Source organism: Oncorhynchus kisutch, linkage group LG20, assembly GCF_002021735.2.
Source record: "Oncorhynchus kisutch isolate 150728-3 linkage group LG20, Okis_V2, whole genome shotgun sequence".
NCBI classification, from domain to species: domain Eukaryota; kingdom Metazoa; phylum Chordata; class Actinopteri; order Salmoniformes; family Salmonidae; genus Oncorhynchus; species Oncorhynchus kisutch.
This window is the reverse complement of record NC_034193.2, coordinates 6770580-6791662: the sequence shown is the minus strand read 5'-3', so window position 1 is coordinate 6791662 and position 21083 is coordinate 6770580. Positions and strand designations below refer to the sequence as shown.

Below are 21083 nucleotides of genomic sequence, written 5' to 3'. Positions count from 1 at the left end.
CCTGTATATAGCCTCCACATTGACTCTGTACCGTAACACCCTGTATATAGCCTCCACATTGACTCTGTACCGTAACACCCTGTATATAGCCTCCACATTGACTCTGTACCGTAACACCCTGTATATAGCCTCCACATTGACTCTGTACCGTAACACCCTGTATATAGCCTCCACATTGACTCTGTACCGTAATACCCTGTATATAGCCTCCACATTGACTCTGTACCGTAATACCCTGTATATAGCCTCCACATTGACTCTGTACCGTAATACCCTGTATATAGCCTCCACATTGACTCTGTACCGTAACACCCTGTATATAGCCTCCACATTGACTCTGTACCGTAATACCCCTGTATATAGCCTCCACATTGACTCTGTACCGTACACCCTGTTATAGCCTCCACATTGACTCTGTACCGTAATACCCTGTATATAGCCTCCACATTGACTCTGTACCGTAATACCCTGTATATAGCCTCCACATTGACTCTGTACCGTAATACCCTGTATATAGCCTCCACATTGACTCTGTACCGTAATACCCTGTATATAGCCTCCACATTGACTCTGTACCGTAATACCCTGTATATAGCCTCCACATTGACTCTGTACCGTATACCCTGTATATAGCCTCCACATTGACTCTGTACCGTAATACCCTGTATATAGCCTCCACATTGACTCTGTACCGTAATACCCTGTATATAGCCTCCACATTGACTCTGTACCGTATACCCTGTATATAGCCTCCACATTGACTCTGTACCGTAATACCCTGTATATAGCCTCCACATTGACTCTGTACCGTAATACCCTGTATATAGCCTCCACATTGACTCTGTACCGTAACACCCTGTATATAGCCTCCACATTGACTCTGTACCGTAATACCCTGTATATAGCCTCCACATTGACTCTGTACCGTAACCCCCTGTATATAGCCTCCACATTGACTCTGTACCGTAATACCCTGTATATAGCCTCCACATTGACTCTGTACCGTAATACCCTGTATATAGCCTCCACATTGACTCTGTACCGTAACACCCTGTATATAGCCTCCACATTGACTCTGTACCGTAATACCCTGTATATAGCCTCCACATTGACTCTGTACCGTAACACCCCTGTATATAGCCTCCACATTGACTCTGTACCGTACACCCTGTATATAGCCTCCACATTGACTCTGTACCGTAATACCCTGTATATAGCCTCCACATTGACTCTGTACCGTAATACCCTGTATATAGCCTCCACATTGACTCTGTACCGTAATACCCTGTATATAGCCTCCACATTGACTCTGTACCGTAACACCTGTATATAGCCTCCACATTGACTCTGTACCGTAATACCCTGTATATAGCCTCCACATTGACTCTGTACCGTAACACCCTGTATATAGCCTCCACATTGACTCTGTACCGTAATACCCTGTATATAGCCTCCACATTGACTCTGTACCGTAACACCCTGTATATAGCCTCCACATTGACTCTGTACCGTATACCCTGTATATAGCCTCCACATTGACTCTGTACCGTAACACCCTGTATATAGCCTCCACATTGACTCTGTACCGTAATACCCTGTATATATAGCCTCCACATTGACTCTGTACCGTAATACCCTGTATATAGCCCTCCACATTGACTCTGTACCGTAATACCCTGTATATAGCCTCCACATTGACTCTGTACCGTAATACCCTGTATATAGCCTCCACATTGACTCTGTACCGTAATACCCTGTATATAGCCTCCACATTGACTCTGTACCGTACACCCTGTATATAGAGCCTCCACATTGACTCTGTACCGTAATACCCTGTATATAGCCTCCACATTGACTCTGTACCGTAATACCCTGTATATAGCCTCCACATTGACTCTGTACCGTAATACCCTGTATATAGCCTCACATTGACTCTGTACCGTTACCCTTATATAGCCTCCACATTGACTCTGTACCGTAATACCCTGTATATAGCCTCCACATTGACTCTGTACCGTACACCCTGTATATAGCCTCCACATTGACTCTGTACCGTAACACCCTGTATATAGCCTCCACATTGACTCTGTACCGTAATACCCCTGTATATAGCCTCCACATTGACTCTGTACCGTAATACCCTGTATATAGCCTCCACATTGACTCTGTACCGTAATACCCTGTATATAGCCTCCACATTGACTCTGTACCGTAATACCCTGTATATAGCCTCCACATTGACTCTGTACCGTAATACCCTGTATATAGCCTCCACATTGACTCTGTACCGTAATACCCTGTATATAGCCTCCACATTGACTCTGTACCGTAATACCCTGTATATAGCCTCCACATTGACTCTGTACCGTAATACCCTGTATATAGCCTCCACATTGACTCTGTACCGTAATACCCTGTATATAGCCTCCACATTGACTCTGTACCGTAATACCCTGTATATAGCCTCCACATTGACTCTGTACCGTAATACCCTGTATATAGCCTCCACATTGACTCTGTACCGTAATACCCTGTATATAGCCTCCACATTGACTCTGTACCGTAATACCCTGTATATAGCCTCCACATTGACTCTGTACCGTAATACCCCCTGTATATAGCCTCCACATTGACTCTGTACCGTAATACCCTGTATATAGCCTCCACATTGACTCTGTACCGTAATACCCTGTATATAGCCTCCACATTGACTCTGTACCGTAATACCCTGTATATAGCCTCCACATTGACTCTGTACCGTAATACCCTGTATATAGCCTCCACATTGACTCTGTACCGTAATACCCTGTATATAGCCTCCACATTGACTCTGTACCGTAATACCCTGTATATAGCCTCCACATTGACTCTGTACCGTAATACCCTGTATATAGCCTCCACATTGACTCTGTACCGTAAACCCTGTATATAGCCTCCACATTGACTCTGTACCGTAATACCTGTATATAGCCTCCACATTGACTCTGTACCGTAATACCCTGTATATAGCCTCCACATTGACTCTGTACCGTAATACCCTGTATATAGCCTCCACATTGACTCTGTACCGTAATACCCTGTATATAGCCTCCACATTGACTCTGTACCGTAATACCCTGTATATAGCCTCCACATTGACTCTGTACCGTAACCCCCTGTATATAGCCTCCACATTGACTCTGTACCGTAACCCCTGTATATAGCCTCCACATTGACTCTGTACCGTAACACCTGTATATAGCCTCCACATTGACTCTGTACCGTAACACCCTGTATATAGCCTCCACATTGACTCTGTACCGTAATACCCTGTATATAGCCTCCACATTGACTCTGTACCGTAAACCCTGTATATAGCCTCCACATTGACTCTGTACCGTATAACCCTGTATATAGCCTCCACATTGACTCTGTACCGTAACACCCTGTATATAGCCTCCACATTGACTCTGTACCGTAATACCCTGTATATAGCCTCCACATTGACTCTGTACCATAACCCCTGTATATAGCCTCCACATTGACTCTGTACCGTAATACCCTGTATATAGCCTCCACATTGACTCTGTACCGTAATACCTGTTATATAGCCTCCACATTGACTCTGTACCGTAATACCCTGTATATAGCCTCCACATTGACTCTGTACCGTAATACCCTGTATATAGCCTCCACATTGACTCTGTACCGTAATACCCTGTATATAGCCTCCACATTGACTCTGTACCGTAATACCCTGTATATAGCCTCCACATTGACTCTGTACCGTAATACCCTGTATATAGCCTCCACATTGACTCTGTACCGTAATACCCTGTATATAGCCTCCACATTGACTCTGTACCGTAATACCCTGTATATAGCCTCCACATTGACTCTGTACCGTAATACCCTGTATATAGCCTCCACATTGACTCTGTACCGGTAATACCCTGTATATAGCCTCCACATTGACTCTGTACCGTAACACCCTGTATTAGCCTCCACATTGACTCTGTACCGTAATACCCTGTATATAGCCTCCACATTGACTCTGTACCGTAACCCCCTGTATATAGCCTCCACATTGACTCTGTACCGTAATACCCTGTATATAGCCTCCACATTGACTCTGTACCGTAATACCCTGTATATAGCCTCCACATTGACTCTGTACCGTAGCACCCTGTATATAGCCTCCACATTGACTCTGTACCGTAACACCCTGTATATAGCCTCCACATTGACTCTGTACCGTAACACCCTGTATATAGCCTCCACATTGACTCTGTACCGTAATACCCTGTATATAGCCTCCACATTGACTCTGTACCGTAATACCCTGTATATAGCCTCCACATTGACTCTGTACCGTAATACCCTGTATATAGCCTCCACATTGACTCTGTACCGTAATACCCTGTATATAGCCTCCACATTGACTCTGTACCGTAACCCCTGTATATAGCCTCCACATTGACTCTGTACCGTAATACCCTGTATATAGCCTCCACATTGACTCTGTACCGTAACACCCTGTATATAGCCTCCACATTGACTCTGTACCGTAACACCCTGTATATAGCCTCCACATTGACTCTGTACCGTAACACCCTGTATATAGCCTCCACATTGACTCTGTACCGTAATACCCTGTATATAGCCTCCACATTGACTCTGTACCGTAATACCCTGTATATAGCCTCCACATTGACTCTGTACCGTAACACCCTGTATATAGCCTCCACATTGACTCTGTACCGTAATACCCTGTATATAGCCTCCACATTGACTCTGTACCGTAATACCCTGTATATAGCCTCCACATTGACTCTGTACCGTAATACCCTGTATATAGCCTCAACATTGACTCTGTACCGTAATACCCTGTATAAAGCCTCCACATTGACTCTGTACCGTAATACCCCTGTATATAGCCTCCACATTGACTCTGTACCGTACACCCTGTATATAGCCTCCACATTGACTCTGTACCGTAACACCCTGTATATAGCCTCCACATTGACTCTGTACCGTACCCCCCCTGTATATAGCCTCCACATTGACTCTGTACCGTAACACCCTGTATATAGCCTCCACATTGACTCTGTACCGTAATACCCTGTATATAGCCTCCACATTGACTCTGTACCGTAATACCCTGTATATAGCCTCCACATTGACTCTGTACCGTAGTACCCTGTATATAGCCTCCACATTGACTCTGTACCGTAACACCCTGTATATAGCCTCCACATTGACTCTGTACCGTAATACCCTGTATATAGCCTCCACATTGACTCTGTACCGTAACACCCTGTATATAGCCTCCACATTGACTCTGTACCGTAATACCCTGTATATAGCCTCCACATTGACTCTGTACCGTACAACCCTGTATATAGCCTCCACATTGACTCTGTACCGTAACACCCTGTATATAGCCTCCACATTGACTCTGTACCGTAACACCCTGTATATAGCCTCCACATTGACTCTGTACCGTAACACCCTGTATATAGCCTCCACATTGACTCTGTACCGTAATACCCTGTATATAGCCTCCACATTGACTCTGTACCGTAAACCCTGTATATAGCCTCCACATTGACTCTGTACCGTAATACCCTGTATATAGTCCTCCACATTGACTCTGTACCGTACCGTAACACCCTGTATATAGCCTCCACATTGACTCTGTACCGGTACCCCCTGTATATAGCCTCCACATTGACTCTGTACCGTAACACCCTGTATATAGCCTCCACATTGACTCTGTACCGTAACACCCTGTATATAGCCTCCACATTGACTCTGTACCGTAACACCCTGTATATAGCCTCCACACTGACTCTGTACCGTAACACCCTGTATATAGCCTCCACATTGACTCTGTACCGTAACACCCTGTATATAGCCTCCACATTGACTCTGTACCGTAACACCCCTGTATATAGCCTCCACATTGACTCTGTACCGTAACACCCTGTATATAGCCTCCACATTGACTCTGTACCGTAACACCCTGTATATAGCCTCCACATTGACTCTGTACCGTAATACCCTGTATATAGCCTCCACATTGACTCTGTACCGTAATACCCTGTATATAGCCTCCACATTGACTCTGTACCGTAATACCCTGTATATAGCCTCCACATTGACTCTGTACCGTAATACCCTGTATATAGCCTCCACATTGACTCTGTACCGTACACCCTGTATATAGCCTCCACATTGACTCTGTACCGTAATACCCTGTATATAGCCTCCACATTGACTCTGTACCGTAATACCCTGTATATAGCCTCCACATTGACTCTGTACCGTAATACCCTGTATATAGCCTCCACATTGACTCTGTACCGTAACACCCTGTATATAGCCTCCACATTGACTCTGTACCGTAATACCCGTATATAGCCTCCACATTGACTCTGTACCGTAACACCCTGTATATAGCCTCCACATTGACTCTGTACCGTAATACCCTGTATATAGCCTCCACATTGACTCTGTACCGTAATACCCTGTATAAGCCTCCACATTGACTCTGTACCGTAATACCGTGTATATAGCCTCCACATTGACTCTGTACCGTAATACCCTGTATATAGCCTCCACATTGACTCTGTACCGTAATACCCTGTATATAGCCTCCACATTGACTCTGTACCGTATAAACCCTGTATATAGCCTCCACATTGACTCTGTACCGTAATACCCTGTATATAGCCTCCACATTGACTCTGTACCGTAACACCTGTATAGCCTCCCCATTGACTCTGTACCTTACACCCTGTATTATAGCCTCCACATTGACTCTGTACCGTATACCACCCTATCCTCTACCGTCTGTCCTGTACCTCCTCCCACCCTAGTCATTGACTCGGTGTACCGTAATACCCTGTATATAGCCTCCACATTGACTCTGTACCGTAATACCCTGTATATAGCCTCCACATTGACTCTGTACCGTAATACCTGTATATAGCCTCCACATTGACTCTGTAACGTAATAACCCTTAATACCTCCAGGTCTGTCCTGTACGGTGTATATAGCGGGAACATTGACTCTACCTCGGTTGTGTAAGTATAGCCTCCACTCTGTACTCTGTACACCCTGTATATAGCAACATTGACTCTGTACCGTAACCCCCCTGTATCTTATTGAACCAACACGCTAATATACCTCTGTACCGTACCCCCTGTATATAGCCTCCACATTGACTCTGTACCGTAATACCCTGTATATAGCCTCCACATTGACTCTGTACCGTAAATACCCTGTATATAGCCTCCACATTGACTCTGTACCGTAATACCCTGTATATAGCCTCCACATTGACTCTGTACCGTAATACCCTGTATATAGCCTCCACATTGACTCTGTACCGTAATACCCTGTATATAGCCTCCACATTGACTCTGTACCGTAATACCCTGTATATAGCCTCCACATTGACTCTGTACCGTAATACCCTGTATATAGCCTCCACATTGACTCTGTACCGTAATACCCTGTATATAGCCTCCACATTGACTCTGTACCGTAATACCCTGTATATAGCCTCCACATTGACTCTGTACCGTAATACCCTGTATATAGCCTCCACATTGACTCTGTACCGTAATACCCTGTATATAGCCTCACATTGACTCTGACTATCCGTAAATACCCTGTATATAGCCTCCACATTGACTCTGTACCGTAATACCCTGTATATAGCCTCCACATTGACTCTGTACCGTAATACCCTGTATATAGCCTCCACATTGACTCTGTACCGTAATACCCTGTATATAGCCTCCACATTGACCTCTACTACCCTATTACTCTACCGTATACCCTGTATATAGCCTCCACATTGTCTCTGTACCGTAATACCCTGTATATAGCCTCCACATTGACTCTGTACCGTATACCCACCCTGTATATAGCCTCCCCATTGACTCTGTACCGTAATACCCTGTATATAGCCTCCACATTGACTCTGTACCGTACCCCTGTATATAGCCTCCACATGGACTCTGTACCGTAATACCCTGTATATAGCCTCCACATTGACTCTGTACCGTAATCACCCTGTATATAGCCTCCACATTGACTCTGTACCGGTACCCCCCCCCCTGTATATAGCCTCCACATTGACTCTGTACCGTAATACCCTGTATATAGCCTCCACATTGACTCTGTACCGTATACCCTGTATATAGCCTCCACATTGACTCTGTACCGGTACCCCCTGTATATAGCCTCCACATTGACTCTGTACCAATTAATACCCTGTATATTAGCCTCCACATTGACTCAGTACCATAATACCCTGTATATAGCCTCCACATTGACTCTGTACCGTATACCGCTGTATATAGCCTCCACATTGACTCTGTACCGTAATACCCTGTATATAGCCTCCACATTGACTCAGTACCGTAATACCCTGTATATAGCCTCCACATTGACTCAGTACCGTAATACCCTGTATATAGCCTCCACATTGACTCTGTACCGTAATACCCTGTATATAGCCTCCACATTGACTCTGTACCCTACACCCTGTTATATAGCCTCCACATTGACTCTTACCGTTAATACCCTGTATATAGCCTCCACATTGACTCTGTACCGGTAACCCTGTATATAGCCTCCACATTGACTCTGTACCGTAACACCTGTATATATCCTCCACATTGACTCTGTACCGTAATACCCTGTATATAGCCTCCACACGACTCTGTACCGTAATACCCTGTATATAGCCTCCACACTTGACTCTGTACCGTAATACCCTGTATATAGCCTCCACATTGACTCTGTATCCAGTACCCCTGTATATAGCCTCCACATTGACTCTGTATCAGTACCCCCTGTATATAGCCTCCACATTGACTCTGTATCAGTACCCCCTGTATATAGCCTCCACATTGACTCTGTATCGTAACCCCCTGTATATAGCCTCCACATTGACTCTGTATCAGTACCCCCTGATATAGCCTCCACATTGACTCGTGTACTGGAACACCCTGTATATAGCCTCGCACAATTGTGATTTTTTTTTTGTACGTATTAAAAAGCAACTTTTCATTTATTAGTAAATATTTTCTTAACCTCTTATTTTGCTTAAAACTGCATAGTTGGTTAAGGGCTTGTAGTAAGCATTTTACGGTAAGGTCTACACTGTGTTGTATCCAGCGCAGGTGACAAATACAATTTGATTTGATTTAGACACCTACTGACAAAATAAAGAGCCAAATCAGTCTGATTCTCACCTGGTGATGGGGGTGAAATATGTTGTTGTCCAGGGCTGCCACTCTTCTGGTTAACAGACTGAGAAGAGAAGACAACATGCTGTCCTGGTTAACAGACTGAAAAGAGAAGACAACATGCTGTCCTGGTTAACAGACTGAAGAGAAGACAACATGTTGTCCTGGTTAACAGACTGAAGAGAAGACAACATGTTGTCCTGGTTAACAGACTGATAAGAGAAGACAACATGCTGTCCTGGTTAACAGACTGAGAAGAGAAGACAACATGCTGTCCTGGTTAACAGACTGAGAAGACAACATGCTGTCCTGGTTACCAGACTGAGAAGAGAAGACAACATGTTGTCCTGGTTAACAGACTGAAGAGAAGACAACATGCTGTCCTGGTTAACAGACTGAAGAGAAGACAACATGCTGTCCTGGTTAACAGACTGAGAAGAGAAGACAACATGCTGTCCTGGTTAACAGACTGATAAGACAACATGCTGTCCTGGTGAACAGACTGATAAGACAACATGCTGTCCTGGTTAACAGACTGAGAAGACAACATGCTGTCCTGGTTAACAGACTGATAAGAGAAGACAACATGCTGTCCTGGTTAACAGACTGAGAAGACAACATGCTGTCCTGGTTAACAGACTGATAAGGCAACATGCTGTCCTGGTTAACAGACTGATAAGAGAAGACAACATGCTGTCCTGGTTAACAGACTGATAAGAGAAGACAACATGCTGTCCTGGTTAACAGACTGATAAGAGAAGACAACATGTTGTCCTGGTGAACAGACGGATAAGAGAAGACAACATGCTGCCCTGGTGAACAGACTGATAAGAGAAGACAACATGCTGTCCTGGTGAACAGACTGATAAGAGAAGACAACATGCTGTCCTGGTGAACAGACTGATAAGAGAAGACAACATGCTGTCCTGGTGAACAGACTGATAAGAGAAGACAACATAAGATAATATAACATAAAATACAAGAAAATAACTAAATTGTCCCCAAGTTGACTATTGTCTTAGAATACAGTTTGCGTTGTAGACTAGCAGCCCTGTTTACCCCCCTCAGAACTGTCATTGTTAATAAGGAGACATCTTCGTCCTTCTACCTGGATCCCAGAGGAGACGGCAGGGAACACCATTATAGAGATGAAGAAGACGTAGAAGACACAGAGACCCAGGAGCCATGTCTTCTGAAGGATGGGTTTTAGAGGAGGGATGGACACGGAGGAGACCGTGCTCGCTGGTGCCCCCTCCGGGCCGTCCGCCTCACCGCGGGGCTCTGGTATAGACCCTGACTTGTTGTACTCTGCTGCCAGCATGTAGTGCCTGAGGAAGGGAAACGGTTTCAGTCGGGGAAAGGAAAAGGGGGGGGGATACCTAGTCAGTTGTACAACTGAAATGTGTCTTCCGCATTTAACCCAAACCCCTCTGGATCAGAGAGGTGGGGAGGGGCTGCCTTAAATCGACATCCACGGGGTACACAACATTTAAATCATCTATCATCTATGCAATAATGTCGGTAACACCTGTAGGTTATATCTAAGATATAGATCTAAGATCTAAGAGCTCCTGCAGGTTTATCACACCGATGACCTGACAACACACCGATGACCTGACAACACACCGATGACCTGACAACACACCGATGACCTGACAACACACCGATGGCCTGACAACACACCGATGACCTGACAACACACCGATGACCTGACAACACACCGATGACCTGACAACACACCGATGACCTGACAACACACCGATGACCTGACAACACACCGATGGCCTGACAACACACCGATGACCTGACAACACACCGATGGCCTGACAACACACCAAAGGTCAAAGGAGCCACCTGTGAGAAGTTTTTTTTGACAAAGGCTCATATCAAAAGGTTACCAAACAGAAACTGGGAAGGGTTTATTTTATTCTCAGTATCAATAAAGCCCGTTTCCTTGGTTTCGGGAGAGGAGACGAGTTTCAGTTAACTGTGGTTTGCCTGACCACAACAGAACAAAACTCAGAGGCACTACAGTTCCTCATCATCTCTCCCCACATCTCCCTCAGCCTCTTTGACACATGTGCATGCACATTGTTGTAAAGTCTATATTAGTCCACCCGCTGTCCCCAGTCCACCTGCTGTCCCCAGTCCTCCTGCTGTCCCCAGTCCTCCTGCTGTCCCCAGTCCTCCTGCTGTCCCCAGTCCACCCGCTGTCCCCAGTCCACCCGCTGTCCCCAGTCCACCCGCTGTCCCCAGTCCTCTAGCTGTCCCCAGTCCTCTAGCTGTCCCCAGTCCACCCTCTGTCCCCAGTCCACCCTCTGTCCCCAGTCCACCCTCTGTCCCCAGTCCACCTGCTGTCTCGACCTCTGAATGCTCGGCTATGAAAGGTCAACTGACATTTACTCCTGAGGTGCTGACCTGTTGCACCCTCTACAACTACTATGATTATTATTATCTGACCCTGCTGGTTATCTATGAACATTTTAACATCTTGGCCATGTTCTGTTATAATCCCCACCCGGCACAGCCAGAAGAGGACTGGCCACCCCTCATAGCCTGGTTCCTCTCTAGGTTTCTTCTTAGATTCCTGCCTTTCTAGGGAGTTTTTCCTAGCCACCGTGCTTCTACACCTGCATTGCTTGCTGTTTGGGGTTTTAGGCTGGGTTTCTGTACAGCACTTTGAGATATCAGCTGATGTAAGAAGGGCTATATAAATACATTTGATTGATATGGTGAGAGTGAGAGTGTTAATGCTGTGTGTGTGTGTGTCTGTGTGTGTGTGTGTGTCTGTGTCTGTGTCTGTGTCTGTGTGTGTGTGTGTGTGTGTCTGTGTGTGTGTGTCTGTCTGTGTGTGTGTGTCTGTGTGTGTGTGTGTGTGTCTGTGTGTGTGTGTGTGTGTCTGTGTCTGTGTCTGTGTGTGTGTGTGTGTGTGTGTCTGTGTGTGTGTGTGTGTGTGTGTGTGTCTACCGTGAGTAATCCAGTTTAGGCAGCAGCAGGTACATGAGGATACAGAAAAGAATGAAGACATCAGCCGTCAGGAAGTAAGCTAGAGCGCTGTCAGTCACATCTTTAGCTGCTGCCAAGTCCACTATGGAGGCTACTGCACTGATAGTACCACCCATAGCCTGGCCTGGGAGAGAGGGATGGGGGAGAGAGGGATGGGGGAGAGAAGGATGGGGAGAGAAGGATGGGGGAGAGAGGGATGGGGGAGAGAGGGATGGGGGAGAGAGGGATGGGGAGGGGGAGAGAGGGATGGGGAGAGAGGGATGGGGAGAGAGGGATGGGGAGAGGGAGAGGGATGGGGAGGGGGAGAGAGGGATGGGGAGAGAGGGGTGGGGAGAGAGGGGTGGGGGAGAGAGGGATGGGGAGAGAGGGGTGGGGAGAGAGGGGTGGGGAGAGAGGGTGGGGGAGAGAGGGATGGGGGAGAGAGGGATGGGGAGAGAGGGGTGGGGGAGAGAGGGGTGGGGGAGAGAGGGATGGGGGAGAGAGGGATGGGGGAGAGAGGGATGGGGAGAGAGGGATGGGGAGAGAGGGATGGGGAGAGAGGGATGGGGGAGAGAGGGATGGGGGAGAGAAGGATGGGGAGAGAGGGATGGGGGAGAGAAGGATGGGGAGAGAGGGATGGGGGAGAGAAGGATGGGGGAGAGAAGGATGGGGGAGAGAAGGATGGGGGAGAGAGGGATGGGGAGAGAGGGATGGGGAGGGGAGGGGGAGAGAGGGAGAGGGAGAGGGATGGGGAGGGGGAGAGAGGGATGGGGAGAGAGGGTGGGGGAGAGAGGGGTGGGGGAGAGAGGGGTGGGGAGAGAGGGATGGGGGAGAGAGGGATGGGGAGGGGGAGAGGGATGGGGAGGGGGAGAGAGGGATGGGGAGAGAGGGGTGGGGAGAGAGGGGTGGGGAGAGAGGGATGGGGAGAGAGGGATGGGGGAGAGAGGGATGGGGGAGAGAGGGATGGGGGAGAGAAGGATGGGGGAGAGAAGGATGGGGGAGAGAGGGGTGGGGGAGAGAGGGGTGGGGAGAGAGGGGTGGGGAGAGAGGGGTGGGGAGAGAGGGATGGGGGAGAGAGGGGTGGGGGAGAGAGGGGTGGGGAGAGAGGGGTGGGGAGAGAGGGATGGGGGAGAGAGGGATGGGGGAGAGAGGGATGGGGGAGAGAGGGGTGGGGGAGAGAGGGATGGGGAAGAGAGGGGTGGGGAGAGGGATGGGGAGAGAGGGATGGGGAGAGAGGGATGGGGAGAGGGAGAGAGGGATGGGGGAGAGAGGGATGGGGAGAGGGAGAGAGGGATGGGGAGAGGGAGAGAGGGATGGGGGAGAGAGGGATGGGGAGATGGGGAGAGAGGGATGGGGGAGAGGGAGAGAGGGATGGGGAGAGGGAGAGAGGGATGGGGAGATGGGGAGAGAGGGATGGGGGAGAGGGAGAGAGGGATGGGGAGAGGGAGAAAGGAATGGGGAGAGGGAGAAAGGAATGGGGGAGGGCAAAATGACTGACTGTGTTATGCTGTTATAAAATGATGTCTGGGTTAAGCAGGAGAAGGAAGTCAAATCAGCTGATGAGTGTTTCAGTTGTTGGTATGAAACTAAGATGATGTCAGCAGTGACGGGACAGATACAGAGACTCTCCAAGGGAACAGTTTGGGTGGTTAGTTATCATGTAGACTAGACTGTTGGGTATATGATATTGGTTTGTTATCATGTAGACTAGACTGTTGGGTATATGATATTGGTTTGTTATCATGTAGACTCGACTGTTGGGTATATGATATTGGTTTGTTATCATGTAGACTCGACTGTTGGGTATATGATATTGGCTGAGTATGGTATGTAGACAGATTCCTCTTCCCAATATGAGAGACTTAGTGTGTGTGTGTGTGTGTAATACCTGATATGAGTGCCTGTGATATCCTCATGGGAAAATGCCCACTGATCCCGAACACAGAGCCAGAGAAGAGGTTGGACGCCCCACTGACCATAGCAACACTGGCTAATGTCCCAAAGAAGAACTGCTCTCTACAACCAGAGGAATCCACCTGTACAGTAACATCAACTTCAATGTCCTGAGGTGAAAACTGTCTTAGACACACATACAGTACCAGTCAAAAGTTTGGACATGCATACTCATTCCAGGGGTCTTTACTTTGACTATTTTCTACATTGTAGAAGGAAAGAAATTCAACAAATGAACTTTTAACAAGGCACACCTGTTAATTGAAATGCATTCCAGGTGACTACCTCATGAAGCTGGTTGAGAGAATGCCAATGCAAAGGACGACTGCTCAAATATAAAATATATTTTTTGGGGTTACTACATGATTCCCATGTGTGTTATTTAATAGTTTTGATGTCTTCATTATTATTCTACAAATGTAGAAAATGGTAAAAATAAAGAAAAACCCTGGAATGAGTAGGTCCAAACATTTGACTGGTACCCAAGTCATGTAGTAAAGCCATAAATATATAAGGTACACTTCGATTCAAAAGTTTGGAGTCACTTACAAATAAAATTTTAGCACATTTTTTGTCCATTAAAATAACATCAAATTGATCAGAAATACAGTGTAGACATTGTTAATGTTGTAAATGACTATTGTAGCTGGAAATGACTGATTGTTTCATGGAATATCTACATGGGCGTACAGAAGCCCATTATCAGCAACCATCACTCCTGTGTTCCAATAGCATGTTGTGTTAGTTCATCCAAGTTTATCATTTTAAAAGGGTAATAGATCATTTAGAAAACCCGTTATGTTAGCACAGCTAAAAACTGTTGTTCTGATTAAATAAGCAATAAAACGGTCCTTCTTTAGACTAGTTGAGTATCTGGAGCATCAGCATATGTGGGTTTAATTACAGACTTAAAATGGCCAAAAACAAAGACCTTCCTTCTGAAACTCATCAGTCTATTCTTGTTCTGAGAAATGAAGGCTATTCCATGCTTGAACTTGCCAAGAAACTGAAGATCTCGTACAACGCTGTGTACTACTCCCTTCACAGAACAGCGCAAACTGGCCCTGGTGGGTGGCCCTGGTGCACAACTGAGCAAGAGGACAAGTACATTAGTGTCTCTAGTTTGAGAAACAGACGCCTCACAAGTCCTCAACTGGCAGCTTCATTAAATAGTACCCACAAAACACCAGTCTCAACATCAACAGTGAAGAGGCGACTCCGGGCTGCTGGCCTTCTAGGCAGAGTTGCACAGAAAAAGCCATATCTCAGACTGGCCAATAAATATAAAAGATTAAGATGGGCAAAAGAACACAGACACTGGACAGAGGAAGATTGGGGGGAAAAAAAAGTGTTATGGACAGACAAATCTAAGTTTGAGGTGTTCGGATCACAAAGAAGGACATTCGTGAGACGCAGAAAAAATGAAAATATGCTGGAGGATACGCCATCGGTCAAGCAGGGTGGAGGCAATGTGATGGTCTGGGGGTGCTTTGATGGGGGTAAAGTGGGAGATTTGTACAGGGTAAGAAGGAAGGCTATCACGCCATGCCATAGCCTGTGGACGGTACTTAATTGGAGCCAATTTCCTCCTACAACAGGACAATGACCCAAAGCACAGCTCCAAACTCTGCATTAACTATTTAGGGAAGAAGCAGTCAGCTGGTATTCTGTCTATAATGGAGTGACCAGCACAGTCACTGGATCTCAACCCTATTGAGCTGTTGTGGGAGCAGCTTGACCGTATGGTACGTAAGAAGTGCTCATCAAGCCAATCCATCTTGTGGGAGGTGCTTCAGGAAGCATGGGGTGAAATCTCTTCAGATTACCTCAACAAATTGACAACTAGAACGCCAAACGTCTGCAAGGCTGTAATTGCTGCAAATGGAGGATTCTTTTACAAAAGCAAAGTTTGAAGGACACAATTATTATTGCAATTAAAAATCATTATTTATAACCTTGTCAATGTCTTGACTATATTTCCTATTCACTTTGCAACTCATTTCAAGGACATTTCTAAGTGACCCCAAACTTTTGAACGGTAGTATATATATTACACACCTTGACCATGACCGTGGTCACGATGAACACAGCCAAGATGATGAGCAGAGACGACAGGATACGCACCGCTGGGGATAACCTGAGAGAGAGGCAGACAGAGAGAGACTGACTGAGAGAGACTGCCTGAGAGAGACAGAGAGAGAGAGACTGACATAGAGAGACAGACAGAGAGAGACTGACAGAGAGAGACAGACAGAGAGAGACAGACAGAGAGAGACAGACAGAGAGAGACAGACAGAGAGAGACAGACAGAGACCGCCTGAGAGAGACTGCCTGAGAGAGACTGCCTGAGAGAGACAGACAGACAGAGAGGCTGCCTGAGAGAGAGAGACTGACAGAGAGAGAGAGACTGACAGAGAAAGAGACTGACAGAGAGAGACAGAGAGAGACTGACTGACTAAGAGAGAGACTGACAGAGAGAGACTGACTGACAGAGAGACTGACTGACAGAGAGACTGGCAGAGAAAGAGACTGACAGAGAGACTGCCTGAGAGAGAGCGAGACAGGCAGAGAGAGACAGACAGAGAGACTGACAGAGAGAGACTGACAGAGAGAGAGACACAGAGATAGATTGAGACAGAGAGAGAGACAGAGAGACTGACAGACAGAGAGAGACAGACAGAGACCGCCTGAGAGAGACTGCCTGAGAGAGACTGCCTGAGAGAGACAGACAGACAGAGAGGCTGCCTGAGAGAGAGAGACTGACAGAGAGAGAGAGACTGACAGAGAAAGAGACTGACAGAGAGAGACAGAGAGAGACTGACTGACTAAGAGAGAGACGGACAGAGAGAGACTGACTGACAGAGAGACTGACTGACAGAGAGACTGGCAGAGAAAGAGACTGACAGAGAGACTGCCTGAGAGAGAGCGAGACAGGCAGAGAGAGACAGACAGAGAGACTGACAGAGAGAGACTGACAGAGAGAGAGACACAGAGATAGATTGAGACAGAGAGAGAGACAGAGAGACTGACAGAGAGAGAGAGGGACTGACAGAGAGAGAGAGACAGAGAGAGAGACACAGAGAGAGAGAGAGAGACAGAGAGAGAGACAGAGAGACTGACAGAGAGAGAGAGGGACTGACAGAGAGAGAGAGAGAGACTGACATAGAGACTGCCTAAGAGAGAGAGACAGGCAGAGAGAGACAGACAGAGAGACTGACAGAGACAGAGAGAGAGACAGAGAGAGAGAGACACAGAGAGAGATTGAGACAGAGAGAGAGACAGAGAGACTGACAGAGAGAGAGAGAGACTGACAGAGAGAGAGACTGACAGAGAGAGAGAGGGACTGACAGAGAGAGAGAGAGAGAGAGAGAGAGAGAGAGAGGGATTGGGGGATTGGTCAACAGTAGGGGTGGGACGTGATTCTTCAATGTGTTTGCCGTCATTCAACGAGAAAGAGGAGAGAGCAGAAAGCTAGGCCCTAAAACGGCGTCACTGTCAACATTTATGACAGATTTCTTGATTTATTTTTGAGATAGTGTTTCTGGCTATGTTGTTGCTTCAGTGGCTCAAGAGGGACAAAACAACAGTAATATTTTATAAGACGTTCGCTCCGCATGTCCGTGTTCTGCTAGGAGAGAACCAAACCTACGTACGAGGATGCATTAATGGTATGGTTCTACACCTGCATTGCTTGCTGTTTGGGGTTTTAGGCTGAGTTTCTGTACAGCACTTTGAGACATCAGCTGATGTACGAAGGGCTTTATAAATACATTTGATTTGATTATGGTGTTGCTGATCACACAGGAAGTAGACCGGGTGGATTAAACTAGACGGCAAAGACTGCTCAACACATGACCTGCGTTCAAGTACTATTTAAAATCTTTGAAATACTTTTGAGTGTTTTCTTTAGCCTACCTGGAGTGCTAGGTGGGCGGGGTTTAGAGACCATTCTGTTGGTCCCATTGTGCCAGGCAAGCTCAAATCAAGCACATATGAAACTATTTTGAAATGATTTAAAATACTATTTGAACCCAGGTCTGGTCAATGCATATGAGAGACTGTGATGGTGTTATTCAAACCTACCTGCCACTTTAAACTAATTACACATAAGATGTACTTCATTAACTTACAGAGAAGTGAAATGTGTCTTCACCCCCCCCAGAGACACAGCCAGAGGGGATGGAGGCAATGGGGGACATCCGCACAGTAGAACCACTAGAGCAATTATCAGGGGTCAAGCATCTTGCTCAAGGGTACAACATCATTAATACCTAACATTACGTTCAGCCAGAGAGACTATGTTCATAATTGTAGACTGTCCCAGACCAAGCCTGATCCCAGATCTGTTTGTGCAGTCGTGAGTTGTTAACTAAACTAGGAGTTGGCAAGACAGCACACACAGATCTGGGATCAGGCGTTTACCCATTTCCTTTAGTAGAGGAGATTCAGCAACTCTCGGAGGACAATGGACGTTAATACAAGGAAAGCTCTTAAAGGGCCAAAACGTGTTAAGTTTCAGGAAGTAGCAGTGATGTCTTCCCTTAACACACTGCAGGACTGTGATATGAAGGTCACGGTGTGGAAGGATACTGAGTCCTTTATATCCAGAACAGACCGTCTGTTTGGCTGAGAGAACACGTGACCTCACAGGCTCCAAGTGTTTGTAGCCAGGCCTACTGATTGGCTGATTGAATCTGGTTCCTCTAATGATGTTCTCTGAAACGGGGATTTGGCCTCTGTGTGTGTTTTGTATGTGTGTGTTACCTGTTAACTAGTAGGTAGTTGTTACCTGTTAACTAGTAGGTAGTTGAGGACCAGACAGAGGACCGAAGGCATAGTGGAGGTTACCTGTTAACTAGTAGGTAGTTGTTACCTGTTAACTAGTAGGTAGTTGAGGACCAGACAGAGGACCGAAGGCATAGTGGAGGTTACCTGTTAACTAGTAGGTAGTTGTTACCTGTTAACTAGTAGGTAGTTGTTACCTGTTAACTAGTAGGTAGTTGAGGACCAGACAGGACCGAAGGCACAGTGGAGGTTACCTGTTAACTAGTAGGTAGTTGAGGACCAGACAGAGGACCGAAGGCACAGTGGAGGTTACCTGTTAACTAGTAGGTAGTTGTTACCTGTTAACTAGTAGGTAGTTGAGGACCAGACAGAGGACCGAAGGCATAGTGGAGGTTACCTGTTAACTAGTAGGTAGTTGAGGACCAGACAGAGGACCGAAGGCATAGTGGAGGTTACCTGTTAACTAGTAGGTAGTTGAGGACCAGACAGAGGACCGAAGGCACTGTAGAGGCGATGGCCAGATAGCTCTCAAAGTACTCCTGTCAAGGGCAGAGGGAAACAGTCACATTTTAGTCATTTAGCAGAGACTCTTATCCAGAGAGTCTAACAGTCAGGGCATTCATCATAGACCTTCCCCACGAACAGCCCGTCAACCCTTATACGGGCTGAAAATGGTAGATTTAGTCTAAGTGTCTGTACGTTAACACGCTATACATGATGTCAAACCTCAGTGTCTGTACGTTAACACGCTATACATGTCAGAGCTCAGTGTCTGTACGGTAACACGCTATACGTCAGAGATCAGTGTCTCTACGGTAACACACTATACATGATGTCAGAGCTCAGTGTCTCTACGGTAACATGCTATACATGATGTCAGAGCTCAGTGTCTGTACGGTAACACGCTATACATGATGTCAGAGCTCAGTGTCTCTACGGTAACACGCTATACATGATGTCAGAGCTCAGTGTCTCTACGGTAACACGCTATACATGATGTCAGAGCTCAGTGTCTCTACGGTAACACGCTATAAATGATGCCAGAGCTCAGTGTCTGTACGGTAACACGCTATACATGATGTCAGAGCTCAGTGTCTGTACGGTAACACGCTATACATGATGTCAGAGCTCAGTGTCTGTACGGTAACACGCTATACATGATGAAACACTATTAGCGCGCCCCACCGCTAACTAGCTAGCCGTTTCCCATCGTCCACACAGACCTGAACACTGTCAGGGCTCCTTTCTACAATCTGTTTGTCTGAACTGGCTTTTGGAACGGCTAACACTATAGTTTAACCATGTTGGCAATAGAATCATCTTTAAAATGGCACCCACTATTTAGATCTTTATTTAACTAGGAAAGTCAGTTAAGAACAAATTCTTATTTTCAATGACGGCCTAGGAACAGTGGGTTAACTGGTCTAGGAACAGTGGGTTAACTGGTCTAGGAACAGTGGGGTTAACTGGTCTAGGAACAGTGGGTTAACTGGCCTAGGAACAGTGGGGTTAACTGGCCTAGGAACAGTGGGGTTAACTGGTCTAGGAACAGTGGGTTAACTGGTCTAGGAACAGTGGGTTAACTGGTCTAGGAACAGTGGGTTAACTGGCCTAGGAACAGTGGGTTAACTGGCCTAGGAACAGTGGGTTAACTGGTCTAGGAACAGTGGGTTAACTGGCCTAGGAACAGTGGGTTAACTGGCCTAGGAACAGTGGGTTAACTGGTCTAGGAACAGTGGGTTAACTGGTCTAGGAACAGTGGGTTAACTGGTCTAGGAACAGTGGGTTAACTGGTCTAGGAACAGTGGGTTAACTGGTCTAGGAACAGTGGGTTAACTGGTCTAGGAACAGTGGGTTAACTGGTCTAGGAACAGTGGGTTAACTGGTCTAGGAACAGTGGGTTAACTGGTCTAGGAACAGTGGGTTAACTGGTCTAGGAACAGTGGGTTAACTGGTCTAGGAACAGTGGGTTAACTGGTCTAGGAACAGTGGGTTAACTGGTCTAGGAACAGTGGGTTAACTGGTCTAGGAACAGTGGGTTAACTGGTCTAGGAACAGTGGGTTAACTGGTCTAGGAACAGTGGGTTAACTGGTCTAGGAACAGTGGGTTAACT

At 46.5% G+C, this 21083-nt stretch overlaps 1 protein-coding gene across 1 annotated transcript in view; it reads right to left on the bottom strand.

The window, feature by feature from the left end:
• The window catches only part of slc29a3 (solute carrier family 29 member 3), a 55112-nt gene that overhangs the window by 21466 nt on the left and 12563 nt on the right, over positions 1 to 21083 (bottom strand). The window contains 7 exon segments of the mRNA XM_031799297.1: positions 9253 to 9286; positions 9289 to 9310; positions 10355 to 10574; positions 12214 to 12376; positions 14120 to 14267; positions 16243 to 16321; positions 19426 to 19508. Of these exon segments, the coding sequence (XP_031655157.1) occupies positions 9253 to 9286; positions 9289 to 9310; positions 10355 to 10574; positions 12214 to 12376; positions 14120 to 14267; positions 16243 to 16321; positions 19426 to 19508 (749 nt within the window).